This window comes from Plectropomus leopardus, chromosome 16, assembly GCF_026936395.1.
Source record: "Plectropomus leopardus strain MGB_pleo_1.0 chromosome 16, ASM2693639v1, whole genome shotgun sequence".
NCBI classification, from domain to species: Eukaryota; Metazoa; Chordata; class Actinopteri; order Perciformes; family Serranidae; genus Plectropomus; species Plectropomus leopardus.
The window spans coordinates 8,338,886-8,357,720 of record NC_142191.1 but is presented as its reverse complement, the minus strand read 5'-3'; the positions used below and the strand labels follow the sequence as shown (position 1 = coordinate 8,357,720).

General features: G+C 39.1%; 1 protein-coding gene across 4 annotated transcripts in view; it reads left to right on the top strand.

The window, feature by feature from the left end:
* Positions 1–17,625, top strand: part of akap7 (A-kinase anchoring protein 7) — a 63,841-nt gene extending 46,216 nt beyond the window's left edge. For 3 of the 4 annotated variants that reach the window (XM_088089459.1, XM_088089458.1, XM_088089457.1), the window contains 2 exons: positions 5,866–5,895; positions 12,994–17,625. In XM_088089459.1, the coding sequence (XP_087945585.1) occupies positions 5,866–5,895; positions 12,994–13,214 (251 nt within the window). In that variant the 3' untranslated portion in view covers positions 13,215–17,625. The remainder of the gene's footprint in view (positions 1–5,865; positions 5,896–12,993) is intronic. The other variant, XM_042503538.2, reaches the window with a different exon arrangement.
* Positions 17,626–18,835: the final 1,210 nt, after the last annotated feature.

Genomic DNA, 18,835 nt, shown 5'->3' with positions numbered 1-18,835 from the left:
CTACATGAGTGAAAGAACCAATAACAGACGTCACACGCAGCATGCTGTTGTATATAGGTTAACATGGAGGCCACTGAAGTCAGTATCTTTTGTTTCATTTATAAGTTGATGTGCTGTGGGAGCCAGCAGATTATGAAAAGATGATAACGAGGACGAGGAGAAAGGGAGCCAAATTTCTGATTATGGCTTTTTGTGGAGCGCCAGCTGTTATTTGGGAACAGAAGTGTGTGTGGATACAGAGTCAGAGCCAGGAGTTTGGGATTGTGATGTGAATGGCTTCAATGAAACAGATTCTATCACAAGTTTCATGATGACTTTTAACTTCGTCCGTCAGCGCCTCTCCACAAGACTCACCAGCTCAGAATTGTTGCGTAAAAGTTGCATGATTTCTGATATGACTGTTGAGACACACACATTGCAATCAGACCTGTATGCGATTGAGAAACACATATGAAAGTGACCCAAACCAGATATGAACAGATCAGATTCCATGTGATTTGTGCTATTTGTACTGTAATGAAAAATAAAAAGATCTTGGTCAAATATAATCCAAAAAAACAAATTTTGGCCAGATATAAAAGAAAGATAAGAAGAAGCGAGATTAAAAGAGTATTAAAGAAAGATAGTAGACTTTTTTTCTCTATTTTCTTTGGTTTATAGACCAAAAAACTCATCGATATATCGATAAATTAATTTGCAGATTAAACAATGGTTAAAGGTTTTCATTAGTCGTAGCCATAGTTGAGATATATCCTTCTGGAGCAAGCAGACTGACTTTGCCATCCCTGCAGCCATAATGCTAGCCTGGCTTAAAAACACAGACAGTAATGAAAGCACATCCTGGCATCCTGCTGCTGTTGGACAGAAGACAGGATATTCTGGACTAATCTCATTTTCACAACAGGTTTAACCAGAATCTACTAATTGGCTCGATTTGTACCATATGGGCTAAGAGGTTTAGTCTGGCTCAATTAACACCAGTAAAAAAGACAGAGAGTATGTTAAGGCAGAGTTTTGTGTAAAGCATACTGATAAAGAAACAAATTCAGTCCCCTCAGATTTCTTTAGGTGTGTTTCCATCGCAGGAACTTGCTGTAAAACCAAGGAGGCGGGAACATTTACAAGAACGGCCTCGTAGTCTGTCCTCTCAGCCTTTGTGTCTCCATTGCAGTGAATGTCCCCAGTAGAACTCACTGGACTCTGGAGTTGACGTAATCATACTTGTTTTTCTTCTTCTGCTGCGTTTTTATGCTGCGTTCATGTGATTTCCGAAGGTTGGAGTTTCTGAGTTGGGAAGTTTATCTGCCGACTTTGTTTTGTTCATGTGCTTTGAGGTCGTAAAGTGGGATGTGGGGGTGGGGGTTGTATTTTAATGCTAAGAACTTTTGAACAAGAGGTTGAATGCTTTTTCCAGATTTTTTATATTTTTAAATAGTTTAATTTTAAGTTGACAACTCGTGTTATGAAATAACGTTATCAATGTCCGTATACTCACCTGGCACGCTTTATAGTTAAAAGTTTGCTTCCTTGCTACAGCTATTAGTTGCATATACTAAAATGTGCAACAGCTAAAAGTAAATGATAGCTACTAAGAACGAAATATCTATTTTTTTACCATGAGTTGTTGACACTGTTTCCATGCTTTCAGCCCTTTCTGCTGCCCTGAAATCTCACGCAAATGTCACAATTCAGCAACTCATCAAATCATCGAAATTACTCAGTTCCCACTCATAATCACGACTTTGTAAGGCTGTTCATTTTCCTGTAACTTATAAATACGGTACTTATGATATTTTTGAGGAGCACGTGAAGACAGCATAATCATACTTATTTTTCTTCTTCCTCTGCTGTGCTTTATGCTGCGTTCATGTGATATCTGAGGGTTGTAGTTTTGGAGTTGGGAAGTCAGTATTTTATTCATGAAAACTACTGCCTTTTAAAAGCAGTAGGGGATATGAGGGGGGATGCTATCTTTAAAAAATTATATTTAATATGTGAATTAATAATACGTTTCTTACCATTGACCAAACACTGACCTTTGCCCACCATGTTCATGCATTTATGACGTCAAGTCAGCAACTTATCTCCAAGTTGCCATGTTGTTTTTACAACATGAGAGTCTCCTAACGTCAATTGTCCTGGTGGGAAAGTCGTCATTCCAATTATTCCTACATCATGTGAATGCAGCATTAAAAAGGCGTTTGCAGTTTTTCGGGGCCACTCTGAAGTACTTGTCCTGAGGCAGGGACCTTTTTCACCCCTATAAAAGTTCTCAAAAATTGTCTTACGCGGGTGGTTCTTGTGGTAGAGACATGCACCAACGGGCAAGATGCTGTAAAACTGCCCCTGAGTTTGTGCGGTGGAAACGGGCCTTTTTTCTCATTCACTGAAATCTAAATATTAATACTTGGAGGCTTCAGCTCTTCCACTTTTTAGTTTTTTTTTCACTTTTCATATCTTGAGTTAAATATACAGCTTTTGCTTTTAGAGGAAAAATGGATGCCAGTTCACAGAGCGAGACATCAGGAGTGATATTTGAGAACAGGTCTTGAGACACACCAGTCAATAAATACAAGAAAGATGAGCCTGAAAGAGAGAAGCAGCGAGGCGCAGAGGAGAGAAAGTCAGAGGGGAGAAAGAGACAAAAAGGTTAAAGGAGAAGAAAAAGTCAAACAGATGTGAGAGAGGGAGCGCACTTAAATACAAGAGGTAGTGAAACCTGCTAGAAAACCTGATGTAAGTCAGTACAACCTCTGCGTTGTTAAAAGTTGAAGTGCCTGTCTGGTTCTTATCCCCCCGTCGTCATGACAACACTGCCAGAAAAAAAAAAAGTAGAAAGTAAAGATAGAAAGAGGCAGAGGGATTAAATAAGGAAGGAAAGAGTAGAAGATACCAGTGTTGCCAACTTGGCAACTTTCTCTCTAAAGTAATTGACTTTTCAGACCCTCTTTGCATTTTTATTTCTAAAAAGCTAATAGCGACTAATTTAGTGTCTAATTCAAACCATTAGGGAAAAGACAGAAATATATTAGCCCTTATTGTAATTTATTCTCATGCATGCTGCTCAGAGAAATGGCAGTCCATGTTTTATTGCCCATCAGTCCTTGGTCTCTCCCCTTCTCTCCTCTTGCGCTGTGCAGTGGGTGTGGGACAAACAGGAGCAGATTAGGCGATGCTCGCCGTGGATGTTCAGTTGTAATCAGCTTCAGTGGTTAAGGTGACGCTCTCGCGCTCTGGATTCGATGCACCTGAAAGTAGTGCGCCATGATTAAGCACTATAGCTCTAATGCAATGCAGATGTTTTGTTGAGGCTTTTTCTATGGAAGATAAATCAGCAGGACTGCTTTCATTAATGTGCGATGATGTCACCAATATGCAAATGAGCATATGATGTCATCTAGCAACTTTTATCAACTTTTGAAGCCAGTGCTGGCTATATTCTCCTTTCTTTTATTTATTTATTTTTTTAGTAATTTGTGGTTATTTTACCTTTTTTGATGGAGGGGGCATGGCACGCAGCAAAAGGTCGAGGTTGGAATCGAACCAGCGGCTGCTGCAGAAAGAATATAGCCTTTGTGCATGGGCCGCCCACTTGCTTTCTTGTCAGAGCTGGCGCCCCGTGTTCACTTACTTTAATTGGAGAAGAGTTGGCAACACTGGAAGATAAAGAGAAAGAGGAGATGTAGGAGCGAGGATATGAAGAGGCAAAGACCTTCTCTTTCTGGTGTCCCCCATGTCCCCTATATAAGCTTATAAGTAGTTGACAGCAAGAGACAAATGTGTTGTTGATCACATTTGAATTGTGCCATGAAACACACTCATGATGTCTGTTGATACAAAAGACATTGTCGCAAATCCAGAAAGATGAATTTTGTCTAAAGTTTGTTGTAGCACCATTTAGTTTCGTCTGCATCACCCAGCTTGTTACGTAGGTAATTGTAGCTGTGTTCCAAGCACGAATGTGACGTTATCTGACCTGATGTGTTTTACTCAGCGACTTCTGGTCTTTTTATCAGCTGGGAAACTAAGACCTGTTGCTGGTGTGAGTACATCCAAGCACAAAACACACAGGCTTCATACACATCACGCACGCGACTTGCTTAGTCGTACTAATTGTGTGTTTTTACAGTTATATACTTCAACAGTTTAACAGAAATTGCAACTTTGTTGAGATCCAAAATTATCTTTTAAAATGTCTGTGATTCATGACACAGTTGAAACATAAAAAAAAAAAAGATTTTTCTTTTGCCATTAACTAACGTACATATTTTGTCCAAAATAAGGTTTCATGGTTGTTCACCAGAAGGTAAGGGACTTAATTTAAAAACGGTGGTTAATGGTTGGTTTTCAGCCACTGAAACTGTATTCAGAACCAGTATATACCATATTTACAATATTTGCACCACTTTACGTTGCTGCCAGATAGCCACTTCTGACGTTATCTCAAAGCCACCAGACTCCATTGACAGAAACACTAACTTTACTTCCCAGAACACTGGAGTTGCTGGTCTACTGCATCCTCGATTGGTTAATGTGTAAGGTGTGTAATTTGGAAAAATTATTTCAAATACATCTCAAACCTGAGCTCATAATATGTTTTGCTAAAGTGGCTAAAATATGTTTATTTACTGCGGCCCCAGTCCACAACAGTACATTGCTGAGTGTTGGTGTCGCTGGATTTGGTTCATCAAAGACACTAGCAAAGCAACACAGCACATAAAATAAACACAGTCGAAACATCACTTAGGCTGCACCGCCGTATTTAACTATACAGCTTTAAACGTTACAAATACATCTGAAAATAACCACAGAAGTTTAAGAAGTTGCCAATTTCTTATGCCTCTGCAATTGCCAGTTGTCTCCCTGAACGTGATTGTTGTTGTGTGACGACAAAGTAATTCGATCTTTAAACTCTGAGAAATATGCGTGTGTCTGTGCGTGTGAAAGATATTGTTGACTGTGTGAATTTGTGTGTGAGAGACAGAGATATCCTTGTTGCTGTGGAATCAGTCAGTGCACAGTGAGAGAGGCTTATCTGTGTCTCTGCTAGTGTGTGTGTGTGTGTGTGTGTGTGTGTGTGTGTGTGTGTGTGTGTGTGTGTGTGTGTGTGTGTGTGTGTGTAACAGGTACAGAGGGCGGCTTTACTGCCACCATAAAGGGCTTCATTTTGTCAGACCAAGATCGAAGAGGTCGATAAAAAACTAATTCTCACAAACACACGCCTCTTCTAAAAGACACATAGATAGAACAGGCGAGCAGAAGTCTGTGTATGTTGGGTTCATATTTTCTTTATGTTCATAACATCAGCAAGAACATATCTGATTAAAAAAGAGGAGGAAGAATGAATGATTTAGTCCTTGTATGTCCTCAATTTTCCCATAAAATGTAGCCGTTTGTTTTTGAAAGCACTGCCTCCTCTGAAAAAACATTCAGATACTTTATCGTTTGACAAAGGGTTGTTTTTCATGACTTTTTTTTTTTCAGTTCACAATTTTGTGTAATAAATTATGCTGGTTTGTCTCAACTCGCACTCAAAAACTGCACACCTGCATCCTATTTATACACCGCAGAGTCTTGCAGCTTTTGGCAGTATGACAGTCAGTGGATTTGGATAACAATATTTTGTTCAGAATATTTGTGCATCCATTTCAGTGCTCCTGTAGCCCAGAGGTCCAAACCTAATCTTAAAAAATCACTGCAGTGTAGCACTAAAAAATCTCTCCCTTATGTTAGCAGACAAAGAGGCTTTTATGGCTCTGCTGAGTCGGGAGTACATGAAATCCACAAGACAGCGAAATATCTCTTCTTTTATGTGTGTGTGTGTGTGTGTTTGTTTAATATTCGATGTTTGTGTTTATGTTGCAGATGTGAACCCACTCCATGCCAAACGCCCAAGTATGTACTTCTACATATGTCAAAGTTCATGATTACAGGCAAAAAATTCACTCTGATCATCAAACAATCAATTTCAGATGATTAATGCTGTGATTCCCTTCAGCAACCTCTGGATTACAGTGATTATACTGATTACAAAAGATCATCCAAATCAGTGGTTTCCAACTGCTTTATCCACATGGGTCCAGATTTCTCCTTAGTCATCAGTTCAAGGTCCACACAGTTTAATATATTCAGCATCATACTTGCCTTTCGTCATGTCATCAAACTGGGTTGCTGTCTCTGTTAAGCAGGGGCATTTCGCGGATTTGAAGACATTCACACAAATCATAAAAACAAAATTAATTTTTTCTTATCCTTGATTTTTTTTGGCAATACTTGATTCTGTAAAACTCCATGGCCTTTTTGTCGTTAAAAATGTTGGTGATTTAAAAATTTTTTGACAATTTTTGGCAATATTTTTGTATGTGGAAATTGTTTGACTTTTTTTATTTAAAACTTTTTTTTTAAGTTTTAATTTATTTTTTTTAAAAAAATAGTGGTAATTTTTGGGGGGGTGAGGATGATTTTTTTTATTTTTAGGGTGAAATATATTATTTCTTTGAGGTGGTTCTGTAATTTTTTTTTCCATTTTCTTTTTTTTTTCTTTTAAAATTTTTGAAGATTTGAGCAAACATGCATTCCACATCTACGGGTTGTGGTCAAAATCATACCATTTATTATAGCCAAAAACAAAACTATAAAAACAGAAACTGTCAGTGAATTATCAATTTCCAGTGGTCCTTGAACACATCATGTGGAACGTAGATTTCATGCATTTTCACAGGGAGACTCAAGGAAAAATATTTGTAGCTTTGGGGAGAAAAACAGCCACCCTCTCAAATCAAAATATGATGTGTTTTTTACAAACTTGACATGTTCGCGAGTCACTTGTGGTCCATTCAGAATGGCCTCGCAACCCACCTTTGGACCATGACTCACCCTAAATAATCACCTGAAGCATTATGTAATCACTGGAATATCTTTTTTTAGAAATCATGATGAATCAACATCACTCATATTGGAGTAAACTGGTCACATCTGTAGTTTGACTCAATAGCATTTTAAAAACTGCACTGGTCTAAGAATAACAGTTATGTCATGACGATTCCGACCAATGACACCGAATCTGCCTGCATTTTCTTCAGCTGATATCATATTTCTCTATGATCACTTTACCTCCCTCATCAGTTTAATTGAGTTTATCTAAATGATCCAAGCAGAAGCAGTTGTGTCCAGTTTAAGGAAGCAGGAAAGGAAGTGATTAAGGAGGCTGTCCATTACTGAGTTTATGGCCTTGTGTTGGCAACCATCCCCCCTCTCCTCTGCTGTAGCTTTTTTGACAGAGGAAGTCCCTCAGGGGACAAATACAAGGATTTTCTTACAGAGATCGATACAGTATCTCATCATTTCTACTTAAACAAGAAACTGTATCCAAAGGTTTGTGTCTACAGACCTAAAGGTTTTGAATGCAACAGTTTTACTTGCTGATATTTGACTTTCACATGTTGTAGCATACAAATACATACAATTTTTTATTTAAGACATTCCTCCGTGTATGTCTTTATAACTCCCTCCATTACAAAATTGTGTAAATACAGTATAAATCATGTAAACAAAAAAAGCAACTGTTGTACTCATAAACTGTATAAATAAAAGGACGTAGCCACTTTGACGTCAGTCATAGAGTGCTGCGCAAAAAAACCTGGAGATTAAGTTAGCATTTTAGTGCTTCTGGTACCCTTGTCTCAAAGTTAATGTTTTTTTTTTTTGAATGGGTTTTTGTTTAAAAGGCTAAAATAAGTTTAGTGGCTAACACAAGTTTAAGAGGCTTTCATGTTCTGTTCTAAAACATAAAATTTGTCTGTAAATATCCCACTCATGAACTTTGAAGCTTTTATATGTCTTAAAAAAGGTAGATGCTAACAAGTGGCTAAATGAGACTACAGAACATCATCACGCCGAACATGGCTTTACAGCCTTTGTGTGGTAGGGAAGTTGTCGTGACTGTGGCTGAATGCGATTGCATTTAGGCCTCAAAACATTTGTTTACCATAGACTATATTTTCTGCGATAATCCGAAATCCAGTGGAAAAATCCAATGGGCTTTTTGAAGAGGGAACCAAGTTGACACTGACTTTGGCTTATTATTATTACTTATTTTTCTCTTACCTTTAGTTCTATCTATTAATCTAGGTTATTTAGCTGGAGATATTGGCCGTAGAGATGTCTGCCTTCTCTCCAGTATGAACTTTTTAAAAAACTGAAAACATGTTACCTTGCTTAGTGGTGCTAGCTCAGCTAACAGTAGATACACACCTTCGACTTCGCGGTGATGCGGTTGTCGGATGTAGTTTGGTTGAGACAAAATAATCTCTGCATGAAACTGCTCACAACAAGGTCTGTGGATTATTTTAAGTAGCCATTTCTGAAAAGAGACATTGCTGTTGAGTTTTGCAAATATTGTTGGGTTTTTTTTGGTGCTTTGAGCACCACAAGCCGAGTGCTGTGTAGTTTCATTGTAATGGGGAGAAGACAGACATCTCTATGGCCGATATCTCTTACACCCAGCAATTCACACCAAAACTATCTAGACTGATAAATAGTCCCACAGTTAAGAGTTAAAATATGTAGTTTGGGTTTTTGGGACTGAACTGTCCCTTTAAGTACAAAATGCACCTAGTGTTATGAAAGGTCCCCTCACTACACCTCTCTCTGCTAGTTTAAGGTATCTTGCAGTAGCTTTGAGTACTGTCAGAAGTCTTTCCTTTTGGGAAGTGCATTAATTACTTCCCTTTATCAGGGATCTGCCATTTTTATTTTACAAATCCACAAGCCCTTCTGAAATAATTAGCATATTGACTTTCCATTACAATGTGGGCAGAATCAAGATAACATGAGCGCTTATTAATTCCAGATGTAAATGCAAAGGCCATTATCCAGATAATATGTCAAGACGCACGTTAATATCAGGTGTAAATTATGTAAATCACTCTTAAACTGACTCCAGTTTTAGTTGACGCAGCTTGATTAGAAATGGCCAACATCCTCTTAGTTCCACATATGGGTGTGTTTATGGTTCACAAAGAGAAGCAGATTTTAAATGAATTCAGTCAGCTGCAGTCCTGAGGGCTCAAATCCCTCATCAAACTGCGGTCAAAGGTTTGAGTCAGTTAAACTGACAGGCAGGCTGCAGGTTATCAAATATCATCGCAGTACAACAGCAGCAGGGCTTCTCACAACAGAACAACTCAATAAACCGTGACTTCTGTGTACAAAAACAGAACACCATGTTAGGTTCAAATCAATTTAGCAGAAAAATAAGACGGTGAAGCCGATTGGAGCGCACGGTGACGTAATTGGATGAGTGAGCATGAGTGTTCGTATGCGGCTGTGCTTCTGTTTGGCTTGTTGTTTGCAGGATGAATATTTGGTTTAACACAAATCCATGGATACATAATGGATGTGCACACACTGATAGCGATGGTGAAATGCTGCAGTAAGAGTAACTGGAATTTATTCCAGTAGTCTGTATGGTTGATCTCAACCCAGCAGAGAGTCGGAGGATAAAAGAGGAGTGTATAAAATATCCACAGCATGGATGAGCCAACAGTAAATCATCTGTAGCAGGTCACCATGGACTGAGAGCATTTGTACATCTTATTAAATTTATACCTAGCAGTACAATACCTGGAACTGTTAAGTTGTGTATTATAAAAAGACATGACAAATAAATCTACCTTGTCCCTTGTATGGAAACTAACAGGTGCATTTCACTGATATCAGGGACTTTGAACAGACGTTGGAGCAGGAAAATTCAACTGAACCTGCTTTGCTTTGGGGGCACTTTTGCAGGAGCCAGTCGCAGTAGCCTCATACATGTTTCTAGGATTTGGGCAAATTTCAAGGGTTTTAGGATGTTCCTAGGATTTTAGTATATGTCTAAAATTTTAGGACGTTTCTAGAATTTCAGGACATTTCTAGGATTTTAGCATGCGTCTAGGATTTTAGGACGTTTTTAGGACATTTCTTGGATCTTAGGATATTACTAGAATTTTAGGACAATTCCAGGATTCAAGGAAATTTCTAGGATTTCCGGATGTTTCTAGGATTTTAAGACGTTCTGGAGATTTTAGGACATTAGGGGCTTAGCTAGGACCTCTGTCGATGGATGCAGGGATCCTCCACTGACTCTTTTTCTGATAAACAAGCTCAGACACAATAGCCATCCCTTCAACTTTAGTGTATACACTGGAGCAACTGTTTCCCTTTGTAATCATTTAAACTTAGCCTCTCCTCCCCACAATGCTTGTACAAACAGCACTCACTACTATTCAGACATGTTGCATGTGTTGTCATGGAAAAGCTGATACTTCAGCTAACTAAGCTAATCACCAGCACCTCCCTGTCCAACAGAAAACAGGCTTCCTCTCCGTCGCTCTTCCTTTCCATCCTCTGCTTCCTTTACTCTCTTGTTTTGGAATTAGCTTCGTCCACTTGATGTTGTTCCTCTCTATATTTGTGTTTTTAATGCACTATGTCCACAATTTTTGTATTTTTCTCTTGGATGCATGCTGTACATGTCTATACATCATTTTTTATGAAAATCATACATACTATACATTTTAAGTCCCTAATGATACATAAAGAGAAAATACACCAAACCTGAGATGCACTTTGTTTTATTAATAACTGCGTAAGCTGATGTAAAAGTCCATATGCCTAAAAGTCATTGATACTTTGTGTCATAAAGCTCCATAGTACCAGTAGCTGCTAAAAACTGCACAGGTCTCCTTTAAAAAGAATAATAAATAATACTGAAATATTAACAGTAGCAGTAGGTTGGTAAGAAAAGTATTATACAATAGAGAAAAGTATACACTTTATGGATATGATTCTGACCCCCACAAACCTTTATCCTCCCTGTTCGCTGTCTTCCTCCTACTTTATGAACTATCACTTTCTATAATGAATAACAGAGCAGCGCACTGCTTTCAAATGTAAACAAGCCTGTGGGTCCACTGGGATCTGTGGTGTAAAATATAGGCTTTGGGAGTTTGCCTTTGGCCTTGGTAATCAAATGTTGAGATGGTTGGAGTGGCTTTCGAACCTCTGCAGCAGTGTGTGTCTGTGTGTGTGTGTGTGTGTGTGTGTGTGTGTCTGTGTGTGTGTGTGTGTTTACGTGTGTGTGTGTGTGTGTGTATGTGCGCGTCCGGCAGATTGGATGGTTGAATGATTCTCTATTACTCTCTCTCTGAATGGTTCAGTGCAGACTGTCCATCGTACAGCCTGCCTGCCTTAACTGTCTGCGCGTCTTACTTTTTTTCTTAACTGGCTTAATGTTGGTCTGGCTCCTCGTCTATCTCACCGTCTTTTTGTCTGTCATTTTGTCTGTCGCAAAAACAGAGCCAACCGTGCACTATAGAGCTTTTCTTGTTAATTAACTTTCTTTTCAATCACTCCAGGAGGTAGATTAAATCCGAAATGCACGTATAGAAGAGCCGAGAGATCTTTGTTTACCTCATCTGTTATTATCAACTCTGTCACATCTTGTCTATTGTCGTCACATCCAATCTATCGTTGTTGTATTCAGGCTACGATGACTGAGTATGTACTCATTTATCCTTGTCAGATAGTTATTTTCTGTTTTCATTTTGAACACGCTGGAATAGAAATGAAGTCAGCCCTGGTGTTATATGAAAAGACGCCCAAACACCACGGGAGGTTTACAGTTACAATCAAATTCATAACAGACTTTATGGCTTTAAATGTGACTGCAGTTAAGGTTTTAAACATGTCAGTCCTGTCACATATAATCGAGTAGACTGTTGGCTACTGGCATAAACACAATGGGAAAGCCACTGTGATAAAAGGTTTCAAATTCCAAATTTATACTCTTTTTATAAGGTTGGAAATGGATTACTGTTCCCCTGAAGATCCCCTCAGAACTGCTTTTTGCAGCAGGTTTTAAAGCATCAATGCGTGCCACTTTAGGTGGTATAAACTGCAAGAACTGTAATATTGCAAAGATATATATTTCCAGAAACATAAGAGACTTAAACTCAAAGTTTCTCAAATACGTAATTCAGTAATATGTTAGAAAATGACATATAAATCATTTCCCAGAGCACTATTCCAGTGAAATATTACTTCATTTACTTTAAAGCCACACTAATCAATTTTATATCAAAGGAACACTTTGCCTTCCAAATTATCATTTGTAAATCAATTACTTATACCATGTTACACTGAATTTTTGAATAGTTTTTTTTGCTTAAAAAACTATGAACGAAGAATCCAAAAACAGCCATTCTTGATGATTTGAAGTCATAGAGGACCACATTTAACAACAGCAACACTGAATCAAACCATCTTTTTACAAACTCTCACACAACTTGTGCAGTATAATCCAAGTCTCACTTATCCACTTGTATGCTCAGTAATTGCCACACGGACAGCCCTTTCTGACAGGAAGCTGAACTAAAAGTGAAACTTAACTATGCTCTCTTCAAAATCCAGACTCCACAGACAAAAACTGTAATTTTACCTCGCTGAACACAGGAGCTGCTGGTCAACTGCTGCCTCGATTGGTTAGTTTATTTGTGTTATTTTGTTACTTTGGTGTTCAAGGCAGGGGGCGGTGTAGCGGTTAGTGTCAGTCTATCTGTGGTGTCACACTAATATCCGCCGTTTTTGCGGGTCCATGAATGCAGCGCAGCAGGTGGATTTCTCTTTATCTCCTTCGCAGCTCGTTGATACGTTCACAGCTGATCAGATCGATAGATGAGAGGAGGTATTTGCAGATTTTTGTAAGTGAAAGACAGTTTTAGGCTCAGCAGAATACAATTTTAATAAAGTAAGAGGGCAACAATAAAGTGCATCTGATCTGAATCTGAATTTCCCTCTGCGTTGGAGGGGACCAAAACCAGAGCTAAAAGAGGTTAAAGTTGGACTCACATCTGTCTGGTGGCTGGAAACATACCTCAGTTTCTCTGATAGTGTGATAATGTGTTTGTGTGAATGATTTTAACGTTGTTGTATTGTGATTGTTCTACCCAGGTGGGCGTCGTCGGTCTGAACCTGATGAGGCGGAGCTTCTGAGGGTCAGCAGGCGATTGGTGGAGGATGCCGTCAATCGCGCCTTGCAACAGTACAAACAAGAAACACTTCAAAACGGGGGCGGGCCTAACGCCACGGCGCTGCAGCCCCCCGGAAACACTGAGGAGACTGCGACAAAGACGGACACTACAGCTAACTCCACCACGGACACCAGGAAGTGACATCATCGGACTGAGGTACAGAGACTGAAACAAACAGCCGCCCAGAAAACATCAGCCAGGCCTGGCGAACCAGGAGAAGAGTCAGTAAGCCCTGGGCACAAAGCCTGAACCAGCCAACCAGTCAGCCCAGTTCGCTGACGAGCTAACCCAGCAAGCCAACCACACCAGCTAGCCAGTCATGCTAGCTCCCTGCCCAACCGACCTAGCTTGACACAGTGCTAGTTAAATAAATGATGTAGCTTGAGTTTAGTGCCACGTGACCGTCCCGACAGGCCAGCTCTAGCATGTCATCCTTTGATTCTCACTCAGCTGTCGGTGAAACCCAAAAACATGTGAAGCACGCCTCTAGAGACACACATGTAGGGTTCACTTTGCCTCTCACAAACTGCCCTTTAGGAATAAGATAAATCACATTTTGTAGAGTTTGGTTTACCATCACCTGCACGTAAACTGGGACTCCATATGCTCGATTTCCTTGTGAAAAAAATTAACTCTCTTTACTTCAACATTTGAAGTGAAAAGAATATTTTTTTTTAGCTCACATTTCTCTTAAAAAATCAGTGCGGTCTTCACTGAAAAAATATTACTCATCTGCTCATCTTTGTGGCTGAAGAAGGTGTTTGAAAAGAGCTGGTTTGACTGTGTTGTGACTGGATTCGTGAGGTGTTGGACTTCTCTGCAAGTTTTTGTTGTAGGCCTATTTTGCAACACGTCTGGGTTCAAAGCACTTTGAATTCAAATTCAGGAAACTTCAGACTTCCAGCATTTAAATTTACTTTTTACATAAGATGCTTGTCTGCATACCACACTGCATTTTTGTCCTTAAGTTGTTTATGGAAAGTGATCTGACCCCAGCTGTGCTTTAAGTATTACATATTACTGTTGTGTTAACCATGTGTGTCCTGCCAAGGCAGCACTAAGACAATCGTCAATTTAAGATATATTATAGGCTCTAAATTTACATTTTCAAACAAGCGATACCAGCGTTATGGCTCCTCCGTTGGGTCCAAAAACACTGTGGAAGCCTACAGACTGTATCAGCATGCAGACTGTATCACATTGATTTATTTCCACTAATAGCACTAACTTCATAGAGGATGAATTGGAGATACTTAATTGCATATGCTAAAGATGTAATAACACTCCAGTAATACACTACAAGTTGCCAAGAAAGCGTTTTTACTCCTTTAATGCCAAAACCTCCATTAATGACGTTGGTGCTTGTCTCAATGAAACTTCTATTAAACTCCTATTTTTATGTGAAAGGCCATAATTACAATTACACGTAGGCATTCATTTCATAACTCAGCTTCCTGCCTAATTATATGTAACTGTTATTAATTTTTTGCTTGCATACTGTATTTTTTTGTGAAATGAATTTGAAGCAGCAGCAACATGCACAGATGATTTTGTGTTAAATCCGTTCATGAATTGTTTGATGTTAGAAGGTAACTTCAGTATTTTTCAACCTGGACTATATTTCTCATGTTTTTGTGTCCAAGTGACTAATGCGAGCAACAATTGTTTAAACTGTTCCAGTGATACGTCAAGTGATACAGCTGCATGCATCTGCAGCAAAACGGTAACCACTAATGGCATTACAGAACTGTCAGTTTACGTCCACTTGAAGTTTTTGTTTTTGCCACTTACAGGCTCAGATTGTTATTTTAAGTGTTTGGAAAGGATCTGTACAGAGATAGACCTTTTTGTTAAAGAGTAAGATCCTTTTAACCCCAGAGAGCCCTGAAATTGCTCCCGCCAATTCCACCCAACTCCTTTTAAATAAATAGTAATTTTAGTATGTATAGAGCCATCATATTTCCTTATGTAACGGGTGAATTGAGGGTTTATTTCAACCAAACCAGAGGTGGTAATTGTTGCAACATTGAAAATACCTTTGTTTTTCTGTCAACTTTGAATGAAGTGTAGTTTTTTACATGGCGTCTGCTGAGTTCGGCGATAGCGATTTCAGGGCTGTTTCTGGTTAAACAAAAAAGATCTTACTCTTTAACAAAATGGTCTATCTTTGTAGACATTTCTATAATGTTGTCAGAAACTTAAAATAAAAATCTCAGCCTGTCATTGGCAAAACAAGCACTTTAGTGAATGTGAATTGATGGAGCACAAATGCCCAAAGTGTTTACATTGAAGCCTGTTTAATGGGTAGCAGCTGCAGCGCTTTCACTCAATACTGGGCTTATTTCAAAAATTGTCGTTCCCATTTTCACTTAGACACAAAAGCATGTGTACAGGTCAAAGAATATCAGAGTTCTCCTGTAAAGCCTGTAACACAGACCGAGGCCTGGCTGTTTGAGGCTCAGTGTTTATTTGGAGTATTTCTGTTGATGTGAGGAGCTTTTATTCTGAAGTACTGTACAGCCTGTGAAGTTCTTCAGAGGGTGATGCTGATGTTGAGGAGATTAACTCAGACAATCGCTGCTGTCAGATGAAAACCCCACAGCTCTTGATTTCAGTGTCTTCCATCCATTTGATTTTTGCTAAACTTGAAAATTAAATAATCGTGCTTTTTTGTGTTCTGCATTTGACCCCACAGCTCATGAAGTCTATACAGAAACACACTGTGTGAAATTAAGGGGATTTTTTTTCACTTTGTGGAGATGAGGTTTTCGACTGACAGCATGATGATGATGATACCGTTTGGATGAAGGTGATTGGTTAACTCTCTGACATTATATGTTATTTTATCCTTTTTATTGTTTATATTGCTTTGCTGTCCCTGTTAGAGAAAAGAATTTCATGTGAAAACATGTTTTGTTTTGAAATGAGAAAATTCAACGGTAAAAAAAGCACAAAATGAAGAATTTGATTTCTTAATTGTCTTTGATTTCACTTTGTAAAGAGCAGGTAAATATAAAAAATGCTGTTAAATCAAACCACCTCTGTTCAAAGTGGCCTTAAGTCACTAAAACAAATACACTTTTTCATGTAAGTGCTTAAGGTGACAATGCATAGGAAACGCCCGGGCCACACGGCCACCTCGCTGAGCTGTCGCCGCTCGCACGCTCGCACACGCAGCATCGTTGCTACGGTGCTGCTGCAGAGCTGCCTGCTGCTCTGAGGACTGTATGTCCACAATTACAAGCAGGTGTGAGTGACGAGTGAGTCCCCTTGTCTCATTTTGTGTCCCCTCTCTGAATTTCAGAGGATTTCGCTGGTCCTTTCCCCCCTCAGCAGCAGTTTGTGACTTTTGGGGTGGATAATTGATCCGTCGATCTATTCAGAGCTGATCAGATCAAATAATTCAAGCTGCTGCAACTCAGCAGAATGAATTGATAAGTTTCACTTTTAATGTCCCTGACGTTCTGCTGTGCCATCTGTACTCAGTGTACTCCCTGCGTTCCGAGAGCTTGGTGCGATGAATAATTGAATAGTATATATATATATATATATATATATATATATATATATATATATATATATATATATATATCTATTTCGTGTTCGGGTTGGATGCAGAAGGTGGCTTTTGGCGTCATGCTTGTACGCGGAAAGCACCGACAGAGTGCTGCTATTTAGCAAGTTTGGAGTGAAAACGGGTTGGCGATGCTCACACAGGCAGAGTAGCTAACCTCGTAACACGGGCGCCGTGTTACCGTAGGTGTTCTGCAACGCACACGCGGTGCTCATGCAGGCAGTGTGGCCCGGGCATAACGTTCTCAGCCAATGTGGGGCGATAATGGCTCGTTTTGCTGTGAGATCTGCCAAAGTCTCTTAAATATAAACCTGTGACTTAAGAGTGGGATTCTTGAGTAAAATGTTTTAAAAAAAAAACATCCACTATGGAGCAGAATTCATGTCATTTCTGTTTCTGAGATGAATCCATTTCCGTCAGCAGTTGTATTTCCCTCTGTGGTGTGAACAGGTGTGAGCTGTTAAATGTGCTCTCATCCCTGTGAAATCCACTTAAGTCCCGTCACCGCGGGCTCGTTGAAATGTCAGTAACAAACGTGGATTCTGTCTTAAGGTGGACTTTGAACGCTTTGATCTTTTATTGTCACCGGATCCTTAATCTCCTAAAAATCCCCTTTAATACACAAGTTGTCCTGTTGGCCTGTAGTCTGTTCATCTGTCTCTGAGTGTGTGTGCATTTCTTTGTGTGTGTGTGTGTGTGTAGGATGTTTGATCAGTCGTTCCCCAGAGAAATTCTTGTCTCTATCAATCATGACAACTCGGAGCTGTGTGTGTGTGTGTTTGAGTGTGTGTGTGTGTGTGCGTGTGTGTGTGTGTGTGTGTGTGTGTGTGTGTGCGTCTATACAAATTTGTCTTCTCTGTTTGTCTTCCCATGTGTCCGTGTGTGCGTCTGACCGCGAGGGTGTGTTGGTTGTACTGTGTTGTAGATCTTGTTCTGCTATATTTGAACAATAAAACAGGATATGAGATTCAAAACCAACAGTGCTGTCTCTGTCTCCTGTTTTCAGTCTGGGTGTGCAGACAGGTCCACAGAGTACACAACGCTTTACAGAAATACGGCAGAAATAAATTTGCGAGGATTTGTATGAGGTGATATTGGACTGCGCCCAAATATTGTAAAAGGACAGCATTATTAGTGACTAATGTGTTTTTGATAGATGGGAAGCTAAAAGCCAATTACAGCTTGTTATGGAAGCATTTGTTTCCTAAATGTTGTATCCATTTTGAGGTAAATAGCAGCCGGTAGATTCACCAGGCTGTATTCAAAAAAGCAATTTTTTGCCCTAAATATGAACCGTGACGTCAACACTTAGCCACAATGTACTTTAATTCCAGAGAGAGTGCACCTTCTGAACATCCAATTTTATTACGATAAAGTGGATCCGGTCTGTTGAATTTTGCCATAATATCGAGACAGTAAATACCACCGCTCCTTAAAGAAGTATTTCACTGCTGGAAAGATGTTCTTTTCATAAAACTGAAAAGCCTCTGCAGTAAAAAGGTGCAAAGACTTTCAAATTTGGAAAAGGATGCTTCTGCTCAATAGGTAGAAAACCTACAACTACCAGAATGCATTGAGCCAGGCGGGGCCCTTCTGGCCGTTCCACAGTTGAGAATTCAATCTAAATTTTATACCCATTTTATAGACTTGCTTTTATGTGATGTTTTATTTTTATTTATTTTTATTCATTTTATTTCCTTTAATTTTGTGCTATTCTATTTGTTTTTTATTTATTTATTTTTGCTTTTATTGTTTTTCGTCTTTTTGTATGTATTATTTTATATTGACGTTTTGTGTCTTGCATCTTGCATTATTTGTCCCCAAGCTTGTTTTAATTTTGTCTTAACTCTACCTTGTTTTGTCTTCCATGTGTTCGATGGGACTATCTGGCTTTTTGTTGTTGTATTGGCCTCTGAGTATCCAGTTTCTGCCATTTCTGCTTTTGCTTTGCTTTGTAAGGTGCTCTAAAAAGTTATTATTATTGTTTTGGTTAGTTTTTTTTTTTAAATTTTATTTGTATTATTGTTTCATTTTTATGATTTTAATTTATATTAATTTTATTCATTTTTGTTCTTCGCATTTCCCTGGGCAGAGAAGGCATGCCCCGCCTCAATGTCTCTCTTACAGTACTCGCTGATGGGTCTTTCCTTCACCATCCTCAGAAAATTCTTGTATTACAGCCAATAAT